We start from the raw sequence: 20,072 nt of genomic DNA, 5'->3' as shown, positions 1-20,072 counted from the left end.
CCCCCCCCCGCCTAAACACGTCACATTGGTGACGTCATACGGGAATAGAAGATGTCGTAATGGGTCATCTCAGGTTACAGCACCGCCAACTCAAGCAACCCATATTTGAAGACTGTCTTTGCTCGTTTTGAATTTTCGGAGCCGAGTGTTGGTAACAGACATTAACACCAGAGTATGCAAATTCGTAATGTTATAATATCTGGTGTTGTTGACTTTCACTTGTACGCGTACCACTGATTGCACCGTATCTTGAATTAGATACCTACAAACTTTGGTAAGTCTTTTTTCTTACTAACGAACAAAGAATTGTTTTATTGGAACTTTGACAATGCGTCCGACATGTACCTTTCAAATTTTTGAAGTGCCCTCCATATGTGAATTTATTTATTGCTTCACAATGTTATTCTTTAATTTATTGAATGACTGAAATCTTCGTTTCCGTCCACAGCAGCTGAACTAATAAACACTGACAAATTAATTAGGGGCATTACACAGGAAAGGAATGTCATTTTTTAAATTTTCAACGATAAAAATAAAACTTATTTATACCTGTTTTCTTGTGCCTCATATACTATAGAAATAACGGGTGACGCGCTGACCATTAACGTTTATTTGTGGGCAAGGGCGAGAGGAAAGCCAAAAATTAACGGGCGAGGCTTGCCGAGCCCGTTAATTTGGCTTTCCTCGAGCCCGCGCCCACAAATAAACGTTAATGGTCAGAGCGGAGTCTGTTATTTCCATTATATTATCAGCGAACCCAAGAAAACCGTCAAAATTCCGAAAATTTCAGGAGCGAACGACAACTGGGCCCCAGAAACTGAGCAATACGCGACGCACTGTCACGCGCGCTGTAAAAAAATTGGCAAATTCGGAGATGTTTTCAGAAAAAAAGTATCTCAACTTGACCTACAAGTGCTCCATTTTATTTTGTGATTGATTATGATTTACATTTTAGCTGTAAAGTTACGATACTTTGAGTTGTTAATCTTATTATTCATATTCACGGGCATGTAAACAAACCATTACTGTGTATTTGTGGTCAGTCACGTGGTTCAGCTCGCCCAATCAAAATGCGACGGGCAGGGCATGGTAATATAATAGATATTATATCGTACCGGTATATCGATGGTGCAAATGCAGCGATCTGATTGGTCGAGAACAATGGTATATTCGCGATATACCGTGGTTGGCACACGTTCACTGTCGGCAAGTGCAAAAATCCTTTTTACGTTTCATCCCAGAATTCAAATACACTGTTATAATATAATAGCAATAAATCACACCCAGCGACGGTATACCAGTTCATTCATATATGCACTCGCTATCGATCGCTCGTACATATAAGTCGTGAAGTGCTGGTCAAACTCTTGGTATACCATATACCATCGCTGTTGGTGCTTTAATGCTTGATTATATATACATACATGTATATATATATATATATATATATATATATATATATATATATATATATATATATTATATATATATATATATATATATATATATATATATATACACTGGTTGATGGGTGCTGCAGTTTGGCTGATGAACTTATAAAGCTTGACCCTTGACATGCATCAGTGACATCCCGTGCCCGTGCCATAGATTATCGAGGTCGCTTCCTACATAAATGCTGACACTTAATGATCTGATGATATCGTGGAACTCAATATATCATGTTGGGTATTTCCAATTTCGTAATTCTTTCGTTTCCGGCACTCTTTGTACAGTGCAAACGCACACTGTACTGCGTCATGACAGAATCAAGTGCATGAAGACAGCTACGGTACTGTTCACGTGATTGGTTCGATAATGATGAAACAATTATACGTCATGGTAGAAAAGACATGAAATCCAATTAATGGAGAAGTAAAAATAGTTTTAAATAGATGAAGAGTAACATTTACGTGTTACACGCACGTAACCATCAAAGGTTGCCTGAGGTACAAGGTTGTAGCACAGTCCCCTGTGATATATTCCGCTCTTGGACTATGCGCCCCGTAGACGTGTGTATGCATGACACGTCTATGGGGCGCATAGTCCAAGAGCGGAATAGATCACAGGGGACTGTGGTTGTAGCTCCGTAATTTAAAGAACAACGATAATTTCAAACATTTTTGAGTGATTATAGCTTGATACAACATGTTTGGTACACAAATATATCAGATGATTTATGACATAAATCTGTGAACTTTTGCTCAGTCTGTGATCCGTAGCTCACAGGGACAATTTACACGCCTTACAATATTTCTCAGGTAACGTAACCTTTGAAATTGTGCAAACATACCTTGCACTCCAAGCATTATGGCGTGGTTGCGAACTCGGAGGTCATGGTTCATGAACTCTTGTCCTGGAACTCGTGTTACACCTTCATTCAACTCTGATACAGAAGACAGCTCTGCGAAAGTGAGATGTTGATATCAGCAGGTTCAAGTGCAAATATTCTCGCTGGTCAAACTCACTGTTGTCTTATGATCATACGGTCGTGCTATAACTCAATTTTTACGGTGAAAATCAACGAGACTCACCATTCATTGGTGTGAATCGGCAAGGCTTGTTATACACTTATGTGAATCAATCTGGTTAATTCTCAACAGTGAACAAAGAGTCGGGTTGATTCTCACCAGTGAATGATGAGTATAATTCATTCTCACCGTAAAAATTACCATTCTCACAGTGCTTGGTGAGAATTTCCATTCTCACCGTTGAGAATCTATTATCTCACCAAGGAGTGCATTTCTCACTGCTCACCAGTATGCAGTGAGAATAACAAGAGATTCTCACCAATTGCGAGAAAGCCTCATTTTCTCGCTCCAGTCTCGCATTTTTTCCTATACAACCTCCTCAATTTATATTACGTCATAAGCAATCATTGGCTGAAATATCTGTGAATGTTGATCTGGTCTTGATCGCTTTATCTCGTGCTATGACACAAGGGCAAGTTCAAACTCTCAATGCCAAATTGACAAGTTTTCCCAATTTTCAATGATCGACATCAACCCATAGAGTGTTTTGACTCACTCCACAGAAGGCATCTCTAGGTTTGTGTGACTTTCGCTGACATCGAGAGGAACATAACTGCCCTCTAGCCTACCATTGTGATTTAACATCATGTGTTTTCTCAAGTTGACGTCAGTAAACCCACCGTTCTATTGTATGCCCAAGCACGGTCCCTCTATCACGTGATAAAGCGACCGTGGCCCATGTCATCACATCGCAGAAGATTTTGTATTGCTGTGTTTCATCTCATTATGATTAGTCCTCCTTAAAATTTATATAACAGTCGTACCTCTCTGATATTCCTGCCATATCTGGCCACTAGTACACCTCGTGAATAGTCACATAGATATGTATCAATTTTAGGGTTCATACCTGCTAAATCTAGTCACTGCCACGCTGTGCACGTACCTGCCATCACAGAATACGCTGAGACACACCGAAGGCTGCTGTTCAGTACATTACATCATCATGGTGGCCAAGTCAAGTATTATACATCAAATACATGTAAGCGGACTCTGTGAAGCATTTTATGGACTCCTGATCGGATCGTAAATTGCCAATTATATTACATCAGCGTACACACCTATTGCAGTATGTCGCTCTTATTGGATGAGAACTTGTTTCGGTTGTGATAAAATGGTAATATATCAGTATAATGCTCCTTAACTTGCTTAGAATAATAATGCCGAGACAAAGACCGTTTGTAATATGCATTTGGTGAGACTGCAGGAAAAAAACTGGTCAATTAGATGGTTAAATACACAGCGAGATTTTGAGATAATTTAAAGATCAGTGTAAATTGGCTACGGCGGTATTTTAGGCAAACAAGGCTCGACAGCCAATTAAAATTCTTCGAGGACTAATTTGGTATGTCAGATGTAACTCTGTCTTGTTCACTTTTCAAGGATAATGCGCCATCATCGACTTATGCATCATTGACAGACTTACACGAGATAATGTCAACAGGTGTTGGTAGATTTCATACCTTTCTGTTGTCATTATATATTGAACTCGTGAAGACTTGCAGAATAAATCGACTGGTGGTTTTGTTTACTCATTTTCAAAACGATGGCCAATGCATGTCGAAATCATTACATAATGCTGCATCTGATTCGGGCAGGTTGTTTATGAATTGTAAGTGAAATATTTTCTTATCAAATAACTGCAAATATGTGGCCAATCTGCAAAATATAATTCACATCAAAAAGCATATTTGAGTAGAGCAGGAATTTTGTCCATTTAATGTATGTATTCAAAAATTTCGTTGTAAATGGTTTATTTTGAAATTACACATTACAACACTTCCAAAAAGATAGATTCCAAGTTGGAAATATTCCATTTGAATTTTTTTTGTACTCAATTTATGTGAAAAATGGGTTCATGATTGGAAAGTTATCAATTCAAAAAGATTCGACCATATAAAATATCAACAAAATCATTGGGCTGGAAATAGAAGAAGTTAAACTGTTTATTGAAATCATAATAAGACTGTAGATGACCTCTCAAAACAGAGAATAATATGCCATAATTGTGTACGTGTATGTATTAATACATAAATTAGAGAGAGAGAGAGAGAGAGAGAGAGAGAGAGAGAGAGAGAGAGAGAGAGAGAGAGAGAGAGAGAGAGAGAGAGAGAGAGAGAGAGAGAGAGAGAGAGAGAGGGGGGGTAGACAGCCTCAGGCAGATAGACAGGCAGGCAGGCAGACCAGACACACAGACCTGACCGGCCAGGCAGACAGCCAGCCAGCCAGACAAACAGACCAGACAGGCAGACAGACAGACAGCTAGACATGTACAGACAGACAGACAGAGAGACCAGATCAGACAGCCAGCCAGCCAGATAGACAGACAGACAGACAGACACTGGCAGACAGACAGACAGACAGACGAACAGACAGAAAAAGCGAGAAAGAAGTCGGATTCTATAACTGCCTTGATCTGGCAGGTGATTGTTTTTAATAGTAATGATGTGAACGCCTCAGACATGTCGGTACAACTACTACAAAGTGTTAGTTGTCTGTCTTTAGATCGTAGGAGCATAGTTATAGAGTCGCAGGTCACGCCTGTGTAAAGTCTGGATGTCTCATTTTGATTATTCGACAAGGTAAATGCCTGACAAGTGTCGGCAACGGAACAGAGCATTGCTATTTTTCCTACCAAATTTTCTCTCATCTCGATGGGTTTCTTATCGATCATTGTCTATTCTCCACTTCTTTTCTGCTTCTTTTCTGTTGAACGTACTTTGGAAAATTCAGGTCACTTTTTCGTAATTTTTCATTCGCCTGTCACGTTTATTAAGCACCATTGGAGTCAGAAACAAGCTAATCACCTCACGTCTTACTCTACCCTTCTGAGAACACGTACAAGTCACGTGACACTTCGGATGGAAGTCCAGTCCTCATTTCAATACAATTGACGAGTCAATATAACTTTTTATTTGTGGACATTTGCAAGAATGAATGGAGATAACCTCAACATGCTTAAGAACCCAAAATATCTTTAAATACAAGCAAACTGGAAGAAACAGCTTTCGATGGATACATCATGATATATACGCAGAGAATCTAATAACAGTAACAATTTGATAACAGTAACAATCTAATAACAGTAACAAACGACGAGTCGAAGAACACAATCGTGAATGACATATTAAGACTGTGATATTCCGAAGAACAGATATTTCGACGGAGGTCATGTGTCAGCATTGGCTTTTTAACGTATGGGTATGGTACAGTTTTTCCCTGCAAAGGCCAATCTATAAATCGTGGAGAGCAGTATATTGACTTCTAGTCTACCATGAGTTTACAATACTCAGCAAACAGATTCTCATTCGTTTTTGCCTGTTCTAATTTGGAAAATTTGAGTCACGTGATAAGATATGTCTCCTAAAGGAAAAAGGTTTTAAATTATTGTAAAATATAGGCAACTTCCATTCATTCCGTTCACATGATTCACAGTCTTAAAGGCCCTCTTGGCGATCCCTGGGATCGCCTTTGTTCTAGTCTGTAAGAGGATTATGGAACTGTGATAGCCTTTGTTTTCCATTGAAATCGTAATCCAGAGGGTAAATTTTCTAATGAGACAATCTGGTACCAACACAGGCCTTTAAGAAAAGTTTTAACGGATTAGGACGTGTAATATTTTTGTCTCCGAGTTGTTTACCAACCATTAGCATTTCCGCTTTACAATGCTTCAGAGTTAGATCGCATGCTCTACGTAATATTTTCTACATAATCTATCTCTTGCACATGTCTTCTTAGCTATAGTTACTAAGATAGAGTGGTATAGAAGGAATGAAAGGGTATAAAAGATGAAAAAAAGCAAACTACAGAATCAAGCGGAAACGAATATTGTAACATATCAGTAAGTCATTTTGACATGACAGAGACAACACAGCTGATTGGCTGACATGAGAGAGTCAACACAGCTGATTGGTCACAACGCAAGAGTTCCACACTTTGTCAACGATGTAACAACATACTATTACGTCAAGGGCTGATCAGAAGACAGTGCCACGAACGTGTTACACAAGGCTTCTTTTTTGAAATTCCACTGATTTTGACCAGATTAACCGAAGCTAAAATATTATTAATAAACTTCTTGATTTACTACAGGCAAACTTCAATAGGCATAGGATCTCGGTGAAGGATCAAATAAATTTTCTGTCAATTCATAAATTGCATCTATAAACTTTACATTCTATTTGTCAATCGTAGATCTAGCTAGAGGAGATAGTCTTTTTAACGTATCGGACATCTTTAGTTATTCTAAATTTCAAACCAAAGATAAATAGAAATAATTGTACTTCGTACTTATGTAATGCTAAATTTCTGTATCATTTATGTATATCTATACGATATGTTCGCCGCCTGATTTGTACGGTGATTATCTGTCGGAGAGGGAATATGTATCGCTACACAGGTTTAGTGTACTTTGAAAAAGAGATATATTTGAACGTCATTTATCGAGGAGCCTTAGTTCTGGTATTTGCTGTCCACGCGAACGATGCTTTGCAATAATCTTGATGGTTTCTTTATGTAAGGAAAAAGCTAGTATTTCACGAGGGTCGATATTTTCCTTACAGAATCAATTCACCTGATTAATCTTAGCTCATCTTTGTAAAACATGTTGAATTTTCTTGTAACATAATGTGAAATGCGAAGATCTTTTGCAGTTATGGTCATTTTGAACTCGCATGTCAATAAACTGCTAGACACGTAACAAAGCATTGAAATTCGTTTGCAAACTACCTACAGTATAGTCCATCTTAATGTAAGCTTTGAATCCTTCCAATATTTTCTTGGAGGACTAACTGGATATGCTAATTGAAAACATTCCAATGTCTATTTTCATTATATGCTCATTCCCCAGGGAGATTTCAATTAGGAAGTATTCCATTCTAATATTCCACTTGAGGTGGCCATGGTGATGTGCAATATTAAGTTGCGTAAGAAAGAGATAAAGACTATGGCGTTTTGGGCGGAAAGAATTATATCACGAATTGGAAAATTATTAGAGATACATGTAATAACATTTATATAAAAGTATATTTTAAAAAAATTATCGGGTGGCAAGCGGTAGTTAAAATGGATAAATAATCGTTAAACTGATTATTTAGGATGAAACTGTACGCAAATGATCGAACAATGATCTATGAATAATCTCAAAATATAGATCTTAGATTTCAGAGAGAGAGAGAGAGAGAGAGAGAGAGAGAGAGAGAGAGAGAATTTGTACTACAACTGTCCTGACATGGCAGGTAATTTTTGCACTCGTTAATGTTGATACTTACACGACCACGTACGGGTGAACTGTTGGTAGGAGTGCAGGTTGCGTCATTAATTAAGTTCAATTTTGAAGGACACAACAACGCCATCGTTCGGCCGGTCCAGCGACCTCCCAACACATATCGACGAAGTTAGAGAGCATAGTGTGTTCTCCTTTGTTCTTACCATATTCAAAGCAAAATTGCTTTCCCTTCTCATAGCTTGCAACTGTTATCTTGTCTCCCTTTTTGTCATACACACTTTCTCACAACCTGTCGGTCATTTCACATCTTAACTGGTCATTCACTTGATTGCGTATGTGCATGTGTTTCTATGACATTGTGACGTCGACGTTTTGGGCTTCTTACCTGAATTCATGTGCTGATGAAACTTTTAGAGGAGTAGCTGCTAGGCGAAATTAGTAGAATATTTTCAGTTTGGGACTTTGGGAACATGAAAACATCTATAGATTAAAGAAGGCATTACATTCAGAGTCTGTAAATAAGAAGTTATATGGATCACGGAAAGAATATTATTGTCAAACCTGTGGGTCCAGGAGCGTAACGGGTCTTGAAATAATATTCCCAACTATACCTCCTACCGGAATCAAAATCCGTATGATGGGTTGACTTGCTCGTATTCCCTGCCACCATCTTCGATGAGAATAACCGAGAATAAATATCATTTGAAAAAATGTATACCAAATTGTAAAGTCACAGTGGATTGACTTAGATGTGCCTCCAGCATCAAATGAAACAAATATACGCCGAAAATGCCCGTGGTCGACCAATTTAGTGCTGTGACAGTTTGTGCATAGTTGTTAAAGTGGTCCCTAGCTTCCTTCATTTTGATGAGAGAGACTCGCAGATCAAGTTTTCATATACTTACTGCGTCATCACAACGTCGAAATTCCGAAAGTCGGTAGCATGATTGTGTATTGTCTGTGACATCCTCCATTGCACCATAACAAAATTTTCGTGTGTACCTTACAGTGCAAAATCGTGACAGTAATACCGTCATCGGACATTATTTCATCACCTAACAGCAAAATAGTGCATTGGCATTACATCATCTTATGACGTCAATATGTCATGATGAAATCTATCGAGTGGCATTCAAGCAATACATTATTGCGTTTTGAAACTGCAGTATGTAACTTCCTCATGGCAATATCTCAAAGTTTAATTTTAGCAGGCATTCACGCCATAAGTCGAGTAAATCTTTGTTAAACAAATTATGTCATCTTTATCAGCCTCAATCACACTAAGAACATCCACGTCATACCATAAGATGAAGATAAGTTTATTTCAATCTGAAACTTTGGCGATCAGTATTTATGACAATGATTAGACCATGAGACACAAATAAAAGAAATAAACATGTAGGTGAACGAAACGTTACATACTTTCAAGTCGATATTCTTATCACAGATCATCTTAGTGACAACGTGCCATGGTACAAACAAGTTTATTTTTCTCTTTTTGCAGCTTCACTTTGCCACTGTTGCATCTCATGGTAATATCATGGTAATAACAAAAGCCCCGTTTGCATTCACAAGACAAGTCATTCTCCCTTGCAATGTTTCCAATAGCTGGTATTTCACTTACATTGGCTCAGGATATGACTTTGTCACTTTTGAAACTCATCTTGTTCTTTCAAGTTAGCAGACCCCATACCATGCATATTGTGAATTCACAAATCAGTGACAAATACAGCGACAATAACCAACCATAATCAAAAATAAAAATAGCGCCAATGGCACTTGATCACAACTGGCATATTGTGAAACTACTCTATCTCTGGGTACACCTGTACATGAAATACTGAATGGGTAGGTGCTGCGGGTTTGGAGTTTGTCAGTAAATGCACACAGAAAACAAAGTCCCGAAGTAGCGAATTCCAGCCATTTTCAAACCACACTGTTTGTCAGTGGGGTAAGCAATATTCGCAAAAATCACATTTCCAGGCTAATAGACTATGTTTTACGAAATCACACATCCTTATTACAAAATAAAACGATCTTTGTCTAACTGCTGCTCCGTTTGGCTCCATTTTTCAGAATCGGAACCTTGGAATTAGTCTGAATATCTCTACCAAATATCAATGCAGTCTGTTCAGCGGTTTTTGACTTTTTGTCGTTTACGGAAAATGGACACTGTCCACCATCGGTTGAAGCTAACCCTATATCACAACTTCCAGATGTGATAATGACCTATGGTCATTATGTTAAAAAATACCGCCAATGGCGCTTGGACATAATGACCGCCTAGTATTATCGGCATTTATCAACAACCACACTCACTGTGAATTAGACAGACCACGAAGTCAATGAGCAACATATAGCTGAAAGACTATTTTTCACATTGCGATTTTAAGCTCATTTTTATGAGAAAAGAGACATGTATATGTATATGGAGAAAAAGCAGAAGACATATTTGTAAATTGTTTGTTAATGACAATCATATATGCATCTCTTGAAATTTTGTGGTTATAAAGTATAACAGTAGTGTAAGAATAATGAGGTATGAATAAGTTAGTAAAGCTAAGTTGACAGTAATTAAGATTACAAAATTATACACTAAGCTGGGGAAATCTGATTGAAATAAATGTTGAAAAGTAGCAAGTCATGGTCATCTTTTGTCTAATACCTTGTGTAAGTTCATGAACTTTACATAAATCTTGCTATAGATTTGTTGCTAATGGGCAATAACTGTGTTTCAGATCATTTGAGAGCAATCTATCCATGACAGGTTTAAATTGTAATATACTTCTATTTAAAGGAGAGAAACTTCTCAAATAATTTTTTTCCCTGTAATTTGCTGTGAGAACACATGGACAGATGCTCAGGACTCTATGCTGGTGCTACCTTGATAACTAACCTACAACTTGTAACGTCATTGTCTAACCTGTTCACCCCAATTTCCTGTAGACAGGTCCACACTCTCCCTTGATAACAATGGTTTGGGCCATACCATTGTAGTGAAAGACTGTACATGTGAGGTTGTGGATACTTAATCTCTGGAATGTCAAAGTCTGTATATTGACTCAAGGATCTTTACTTAACAAATGCCTAGGGTCATCTCAAAAGTGAGAATCTAAACTATGAAATATGTTTTTTTAATGCTTTTGATGCCCAAAAGACCATAGAAATCTCTTATACTTCGAATCAGCCATCCTGCATGTTTCTACATTCATCAAAACCTCATTTCTGTTCAACAACTCATAAAACAGTCCACATTGCAGGATTGGTGTACATTCCAAAACTACATATATGAAAGACCCCTAAAATCAATTAGATAAAAAGGGGGGTTAGAAATTTCCAAAAACTATCTAACCGGCGCTCCGTTTGGCTCCATTTTTCAGAATTGGAACCTTGGAACCAGTCTATGTATTGATATCAAATATCAACGCAGTCTGTTCAGCAGTTTTTGACTTTTTGTCGTTTACGGAAATGGACGACATCAAACACCGGTTGAAACCACCTCTATATCACAACTTCCAGTTGTGATAAAAACCATCATAAATCATAAAGATGAATTGGATGGCTAAATGAAGTACAAAAGAAGTTGACAAAGAGATAAATAAAATATTTAGATAAAAACATCATTTTAATCTGGACAAAAATATGTGTCTGTCGTTTAACATTTTTATGAGACACTTAGAAAGACGCTCATACTAAATACAACAGAAAAGCACTCTTTCAATAGAGGTTTAAATAATTAGCATACATAAATACGACAAGAGTTCATTTAGGTCCCCTCATTCCTGGAAATCACTTTAATCGCAAACTTTCCTTGGAAGAAGCACATCAAATATAATTTTTGGAGGCGTTTGGAATTAGGATTGGAGATAGTATAATTAAAAGTGTTGTATATTTTACCTATTAGTAAGAAAAAATTGTTGGGGAGGGGCTTAAGCAACTCTTCCCCATAAATAGCATATGAATGTATAAATTCGGTATTGAAGAAGAACGAAAGAAAATGACTTGTGAATCGACTAATCAAAATTTCGCATATTCTTTTAACAAAATATGACAAAATATATTCCCTTTAGAAAAATGCCACGGTCATCTTCTTGTTTCAACAATCCAATAAGAACTTTTCGTTACGCGAAGATGTTCCATACTAATTGTCATTTGAGGGGTCAAGGGGGCCCATATAGACGGTTTTAGACATATCCACATGAAAGAAGTTTAAGAAAAGTCAAAGCACTCTCGTCAGATGTAATTATTTTAAAGACAGGCAATAATAACGTAAATGCCTTCGCAGTCACGTAGCGTGTGTGCAATAAGTAGACAAAATAATATGATCAAACATTAACCCTTTATTTGTTCTTGGGGGCAAAGTAAAGGTCAAGATGCATGCAAAATGTCGTCCATGATGATTTTTCTTCTTCAGGAAAATGCCCTGGCCTTAGCAGGATGGATAAATTTCCGAGCAGAACCATCCTATTTGACAATTTTATCATGTGATCGTGCATATTTTGTTGCACTTTTGTATATGTCGACATGACACTCGAACCAGTGAGCCTTGCCTGTTCAAAACAACAACAATCAATGCACAGATACACATATATAGGATAAAGCCCAAATACGAAGGCTCTTCTAGTATACAAAGTCCGATCCTACGATATCATAGGGGAGGACTTTATACGCCAGAAGACCCCGATTATGAGGGTTTTATCTGACTTAAGGTAGTACTCGTCTCGACAGTGAAAGACTTAAACTTTTGCTCAAACTTTCCTCAAGGAATCTTTCAACCATTCTCTTTCAAAATCAAGAATAAAAATTAGGGGTCACCGTGCAAATTTGGTACTAGAGAAAGAAATAACCCAAGATTTACCGAAATTCAAAATGGCCGCCATCCCTGTGTCAACTCTATGTACAAAAATAAAATTTTCTTACACGAAGGGCTTTAAAATGAACCCAAACAAATAGTAGATCAGAAAAGAATTGGAAATGTTTGAGAGTCCGAATACCTGTCCCCAAGCACACTCTACTTAAAAGTGTCACTCAAAACTCTTATTTTTTTATGGGTTTTTTAACTTTGACTATCTCTTTCGTGAATGTATCGTTTTCATCACATAAATTAGACCTTGGTTTATAAGTCACCTACAAGTGTTCTGGAACGTCCCATAAAAGCCCTACGCCATCTTATGCTATGTTTATGCCAAAGCAGTTTACTTGTTCAGCTCTTGTGTTAAATTTGAATATTGAAATTTGCAGCTGGTTAGGGGATAATATGACGCGACCGCTTTTGATTGGATAATGCTTTGCTAGCGATTTTATCATTTGTATTTGGCTTTCAGTGACGTGCATCCTTAACGTTATGATGCTTATTTAGGTCTTCTCAGTATTTGAGCGGGGAATGCGCAAAAGTCTTGCAAACTTGTATCTGTAATTGCCTACTTCTTTTTTCGAGGCAATGTGCGACAGGTGTAGTACATGTGTACGGTGTAGCAACCCTCTTCTTCACAAGGGATTATTATTTTAACCCCCGTTTCAGTTCAAATCCGTCGAGTCTTGCAATTACTAAGACTGCCGCCGCAGTATCACGGTCAGTTGGTGTCATCGGGTGATTGCGAACGAAAGTGATTTTTGAGATATTCGCGAACCGACAGTGATTTTGGAGATATTCGCGAACCGACAGTACCAAAATCTACGCAGTCAAACACAAAATGGGCTGATCAGGTTTTAAAAAATTGAGCTAAAAACAGAAAATCTCAAGGCGTTTCAGTTTCGCAATATGACAGAGTTTCCATTGATTTCAGTGAGGTGAGTGCCACCGTACTAAACTTTTCTTTGTGATAGACCGTATGTGTCATGGCGAGAAGTATATACCACACTCCACTAGCTGGTGTGTGCCAGTGAGCATTAACGAGACGATTTTGTGTGTTTTGATATGAATTTCATAGACTAAAATGACACAGCCTTCGTCACAAGTTGACGAATTCTCCATGGTATGATGAAAAAGAGGGTTTAAGCTGAAACTGTGTCGAAAACTAACGACGTGAATTTTGAACTAAAACTCTTTAGATCCTAGTGTCTTACGGTTTTTTACATCAAAGTTTCAGGTCTTTGTATAAAAAGCCGCTGCTTTGTGAGTATTATACTCAAGTTTCTTGCGTTATAAATAAAGCATTTCGCAAACTCAGTTCTTGTGTGTTATTTTTAGATTTTACTCCACAATATCCCTGTTCTTCATGCCCTCCCCACTATTGCCATTCGCATCAAAATCGTAACGAAAGGCCTCGTGAATAGATAACGACTTCCGAATGCAGCTTTCGGATTGGTCAATTGCCATATCATAATTTTAAACATTACTTGTTGCAAATCTTCCAGCAAACCAATTCTGAAGAATGGCATGCCAAAAGGGTACAATCGATTTTCCTGGTAGAATCAGCAAACTCCTGGCCTGCTTGTTGTACGACAAGTATCAAATTATGCACATATTTCAGCACATATCACTTGCCTTGCCGATTGAAATATCGCCATGCAAACCTAACATTGTGATATTAATGTTTTTACCTCCACCATCAACCACATCGATTCAAAATTTAACACCAGTTATCTTCACAGGCTTTACAAAAATTGAATGGTTTGATAAGTTGCAAGTAAACATCTAGCTTAAGCAAATGAAAAAGTTGAACAAATCAGCATGAATTCTTTATTGGTTTTTGGTGACGAGTAAACATTAAAATACAAGGAAATATACACGAAAATTTTCCTTTGACAACATAATGGCTTAGACTGACGAGGATAGAAGTACTTCTTACAGAAACATCTATCAGACTATTAAATTCTTCATTTCTATTTTGTTGGACTTCTTTGTATGTCGAGGTGACACTCGAACCACTTATCCTGGCCTGTTTAAACAACAATAATTTATCATATATCAGATTTAAGTCAAATATATCCGATTTAGGTGTCAAACAGTGTGTAGACTATCTCTTAAAATTAATCTCTACATTCTTGAAGTATCGTGAAATCAGATTCCCGATAAAAGCCCCAGGAAAATCAACTTTTCATGTGCCTAAATAAGTGTGTTGGTGACTAATTCTCGTTGGAGGCATTTTATAAACCATGCTAAACGTCCCTAAATAATTGAATTATAATGACAGTGACACTCTAGAAATGGAGTATTTGTCCATGATACGTTAACTTAATAAGCAAATTCAATCATCTTACCAAGTGTTACGCAAGAGGGTCCATCTAATGAAAATCCAGCCTTTTTGTAAAATGGTATGACGTCTTCTTTGCAGACTAGTGTAATCTTGTCAATATCATGAAGTGAGTTTTTGATATTAGCGATGTACCTTTTCATCAGATCCAAGCCGTATCCCTGACAACGTATAGCGTCGTAAGAAAATATGCATATTCGGTAGCATGTTGCCATGGTTACAAGGAAGTGATCAGATTCAATGAATCTTTACCGCTGATATTTAATTTCTCTATTATATTAAAATACACTATGTTTTTAAATTCCATCGTCCAACAATGATATTCTTTAGGTATGTTTGGCAAGAATTGAATGATCTATTTGTAAGCTTTTAGCTGTAAGAATAAATGTCTTTGATTTACCTTTCCTCTCTCTTCCACTCGAAAACAAACTGAATGGATGCACGCAGTACTGCCACCGACCACATTTAATCGCAAACACTCCGATGTGTACGTTTTAGAGTTACTACGTGTGCCGCAGGCGTACTGAAGTGAAAGAAAATGAGAAATAATCAAGATGTGCATTTGGTGTTTTTAACTAAAGAGAAAACTCGTTGAATCAGTAGCATCGAATAAGCCGTTGACGAATTTTGAATGGAAATGCTATTGGCGATTTTTCGGCGCCGGCTCATTTCATATTCGTATCAGAAGGCAAGCGGTCTTACAATCATTTCTCATCATCGAATCGGGAAATTCCAGACTTTCGCTTAGTGGATAGTTTGAAAGACCCTGTGGATGGGAAGCGAATGTCATTGTTATCGAGTAGTTTGCAAATAGGGAGATAACAAAGGTGGCAAATAGAGTGTAGAGAAGGGGTTGAGACAGAGGATATCTAATCGATGTGAGAAGCAACTTTTCTACGGTAAAAGGAAGACGGTTTGCATAATTAAATGAAAATGTGATCTGACCGCAGAATCAGAAATTGGCTGGTTGGCTGGCCATGTTAAGTAACGGGCTTTTAGCGATATATCAATGTAAACACGATTGGAACTAATTTCGGAAAATTGGATGGTGAAGTAATGTCGATTTAATCTACAGTGTAATCTCAACTGCTTTTCTTTTAAAGTTTACACACTTGTTTTTAGGAATAATTTGCAATATTGCAACATTCAGCTATACGGCACCTAATATTTTTGAGAAATTCGAAAAATATGAAAATCCAATCATCCCAAATTAATTCCGATCGTGTTTGTAATGGATGCTTTCTGTCTTCAGAATTGACGGATAGTATACAACTTGTCATTTGTTGGGATGATAAATATGATTTCTATAAGGAAAATGAATTCAAACAAGAAACAAAGAGATAAAAGTGATGCAAATTTAATTGCATTCAATAAGTTGAAGGACAACAAACAACAAACCCCTATCAATCTTCCATTGTGGTATCTACCGAGGAACAACTCTGGGGCTTCGCGTTGCCTTAGATTTAACATCTCAAGGGCTGCCGCCTCGTCAGCTGGATAACCTGTTTTGATAAAGCACAAATTAGGAAAGATACGGCGATTGAATGTAGTCCCGTTCATCAATTTATGAAGTAATCGTTATAAAATGACTCTGACGTTGTTGATCACCTTTTGTAAGTAATAGGGAATGATAATATTACATAATAATATTATATTTAAGCAATAAAGTACCCCTCTCCGGCCCATTATGGACGAATACAAACTTTGCACTCCATAATTTACTGGGCTCCTCGTACATTATGGAGTGCAAAACGGTTTGCTTGAGCCACAATGCTGGATAATCGGATACCTTATCAGTAATAACCAGAGGTATGACGTCACAAAATTCACCGGTATTGACAAAGCTGTAATAAAATATATTGTAATGCGTATAATGTTATATTATAATATTATATTATACTATAATAAATTATATTATAATATTATATATGCGCATATATATATATATATATATATATATATATATATATATATATAACGCATCAACACTATCAAAATGTCTTACTTTTTTGTTTTATATAATGTTATATATTATTTACACTGTATTATATAATGTCACATCAAACTGAATGAATTACGATGAAAATCAACATAGCTGTCGGGAGTTAAGTGCTCTTCATCTTTTCGCCATAAGCACTATTCGCTCTGTTTTCTAATTTCATCAGAATCAACCCCTCCTTGTGATTCACATGGGCGTATATATTGAATTAATTGCATTCTAAACACCGGCCAATATCAGTGAGCTACAAAATACAATTTTCTAGATTAAAACCGGAGCTGTTTTACTTGTTAAAAATGTTTTTGAAATTGAATTAGTATTCTCAGAAGAATGTAAAATTTTTCTCGACTGTCCTCCCCACTATGGATTTGACAATTTGAATTTCCATCCAGTTGTGTACGGCTCTCTCCCTCTCTCTACCACTTTCCATAAGACCTTCTTCCCTCTACAGCAGTTCCCTATTTTCCTAGTCTTTCTCCTTCCGCCGCATAATGTTTCCTTCTCCATTTAAATCTACTAAATCCTACTGTCTAACCGTATGTCACGGGCGTAATGATCAAGATTACCTTCTCTGTCTACTGATGTGAGGTGAAAATGCTCTCTTATCAACAAACCGCTTACGAACATCTTTGTTTTTCCTTAACATCGCTGTAGGGCGTCGTACGCAACTGGTAAAACTGAACGGGGGCGGTACGATACTGCAGGTGCCGCCAACGAAGCTGTTCGTGCAAAAAGGCGTTCGTGCGCAGCTTTTCAGCGGGCAAATCGAAAAACTAATCGGCGGGTGGAGAGAAAAATTCGATATTTACAGTAGGCGGGAACGAAATTTCTGTTTTTACAGCGGGCGGGGAGAAAATTTCTGGCTGCGGGCACCGGAAAATAGGAGGGAATACCAGAACTTGAGGAAAGATTAAGCACCTAACTTTCAGGGGAGCAAAGTCCAAAGGTTGTCCAATGTCCAAAGATGTACATCTAGTGGGCAATTTCAGCGGTAGGGAGAGGGCAGTAGGGAGCTCGGACTGTTGTGGTGAGAGGGGGCGGGAAGACCATAGATACTGGAGGGCAGTGGGCATCATAATTCGAGGGAGGGCATATTTTCTGCATATGCGAGTGGGAGGGCAGTCACGGTATATAAGCCTTCAAAACATTTAACAGTTGGCCACATCTGACGATAAACACGTTGTTAATAATGACCGCGATGAAGGAGGCCAACCTAAAGTCCCTTGCTTGCAGTTAATAACAAACAGATCTCATTATGTGTCTAGTGAAATCCTACCATTTGGCAGAAAGCAGATAAAGTCAAGAATTATGATTCATTACGTGGACAAACAAATCAGAAGGCATGTCACCCTGATCATTGTACGGCGCCATGGGGGTCGCTTTGCATGGCAAACACGAGCTCAACTAGCTGAATAGATAGGCTGGCAAAGGCTGGCAAGAGTATTTTGAGTTAACCAACCCCGCTTATACCAATTATATAGCTCTACAATGCTATTTGTGTTACCGTGACAGACGATGTAACTGATTTAAATGTTACATATATACGGTATAGTCATACAGTTATCGCCAACTACTGGAATATATCCGTTGCTTGAGAAAATCTTACCCGCCTTTTCGATATTGTAAGCTTCCCCTACGTCTTCGGCAGACAGATGTTTTATGCTAACGTTGATATCAGTCATTCTGTACATGAAATGCAGGAGACATTCAATCGCAAACGCCGAGCGCTAGCCGTGATGGCAGCCCGAGATACTTCAGACTGACCTTTAATCTTTGAACTCAGTCTTTAAAAATGGATAGGTCGAACTCTCTGTATTTGGATTGTGTACACAATATCGTTTAGAACTAGGAAAGATTAAGCACTAAATTGAGTGGAGCAAAGTCCAAAGGTTGCCCAATGTCCAAAGATGTACATCTAGTGGGCAATTTCAGCGGTAGAGAGAGGGCAGTGGGGAGCTCGGACTGTTATCTCAAAAGCCGCAAGAACAATATACAGCAAATATAATTAAATAATTAAAAGTTAAAATTTTATCTTTCATGATTTTGAAAGAGAACGGCTGAAAGGTTCCTTGAGGAAACTTTGAGCTAAAGTTTAAGTCTTTCACTTTCGAGGCACATACTACCTTAAAGGGACAAAGTCGGCTGTTTTTCATGAATTTTGTTTGATACGAGATACTACTTATATTGTTTGACATGTTGAAAGATACTGAATGAATGGATGACAATGCATATAGATCCCAAAACTTTGTTTCCCTAATATTTATGTTTATCAAGAGATTGCCAAAACTTGTGTCAAAGAGGACTGAGAAAATAAACAAGACGAAGAACATAAAAAGTAATGTGGAGATTAAATTTACCTTTGGTTGAAAGATACGATAATTCTCTATTGCTCAGGTATTTTTGGACTACGACAAATTATTTTCTTCCAATAAAAGATTGGTTTGTTATTGAGGCAGTCCAATGTTTTGTATAATTCGTAGTTTCTTTACACATTCTGCCAAATAATCAGTACCCTATAGAATGGAGAGTGGATGTTTTCCATGCCTGATCAGGCAAGTATACCATTTTTATAAGGAAATGCTGAAGGACGTCGACAAGGCCTATCTTTAAAGGGAAGCGATCGTCGGAACTGCGCATGTGCGTTTTTTTTACAAACAATGTATTTCATGCACTATATATAGATGCATCATGTCAACTTTAGCTGCAACATTTAAATTTCACGATGTACCCAATAAAAAACATGTTTTAACTTCTCGATCGCCGACGTACCTTGGATACACTGAGTGTTTACAGTGCGTTTCACCTAGGTACCGCAACTCAGCGTATGAGACGGACACAATCCACGAACAAGACATACGATTAGCTCTGGTATCACGGACACATTTGAAAGCCACCGACTCGTCGACAAATTAAGTAAACAAGCATGGGGCAGCCGATGTCTGGAATGAGAGATAAACAGTTGACTAGACTTGCTACAATTTAACTGTTTCTTTTACAATTTCAGCTAAGAATTCAAGAGGTGAAGGTATTCTCAACAGAAACTAACTAAAAAGCCACACATTGTAGATCAAGTGTGTCTTTCAGTCTACACAGAGCGGTGACCCCATACTGGTTTACTGTAATTA

At 37.6% G+C, this 20,072-nt stretch overlaps 1 protein-coding gene across 1 annotated transcript; it reads right to left on the bottom strand.

Annotated features, from left to right (window-relative positions):
* Positions 1-14,407: 14,407 nt before the first annotated feature.
* LOC139126383 (serotonin N-acetyltransferase-like) lies at positions 14,408-18,708 on the bottom strand. The gene is made up of 5 exons (XM_070692449.1): positions 18,554-18,708; positions 16,347-16,450; positions 15,349-15,471; positions 14,956-15,109; positions 14,408-14,633 (listed from the first exon to the last, which is right to left on the bottom strand). Exons 1-5 carry the CDS (start codon positions 18,636-18,638, stop codon positions 14,578-14,580), a joined length of 522 nt encoding a protein of 173 aa, XP_070548550.1. The 5' UTR covers positions 18,639-18,708; the 3' UTR covers positions 14,408-14,577.
* Positions 18,709-20,072: the final 1,364 nt, after the last annotated feature.

This window comes from Ptychodera flava, assembly GCF_041260155.1.
Source record: "Ptychodera flava strain L36383 chromosome 3 unlocalized genomic scaffold, AS_Pfla_20210202 Scaffold_27__1_contigs__length_13241970_pilon, whole genome shotgun sequence".
Classification (NCBI taxonomy): domain Eukaryota; kingdom Metazoa; phylum Hemichordata; class Enteropneusta; family Ptychoderidae; genus Ptychodera; species Ptychodera flava.
This window is presented reverse-complemented; position numbering and strand designations above follow the sequence as displayed.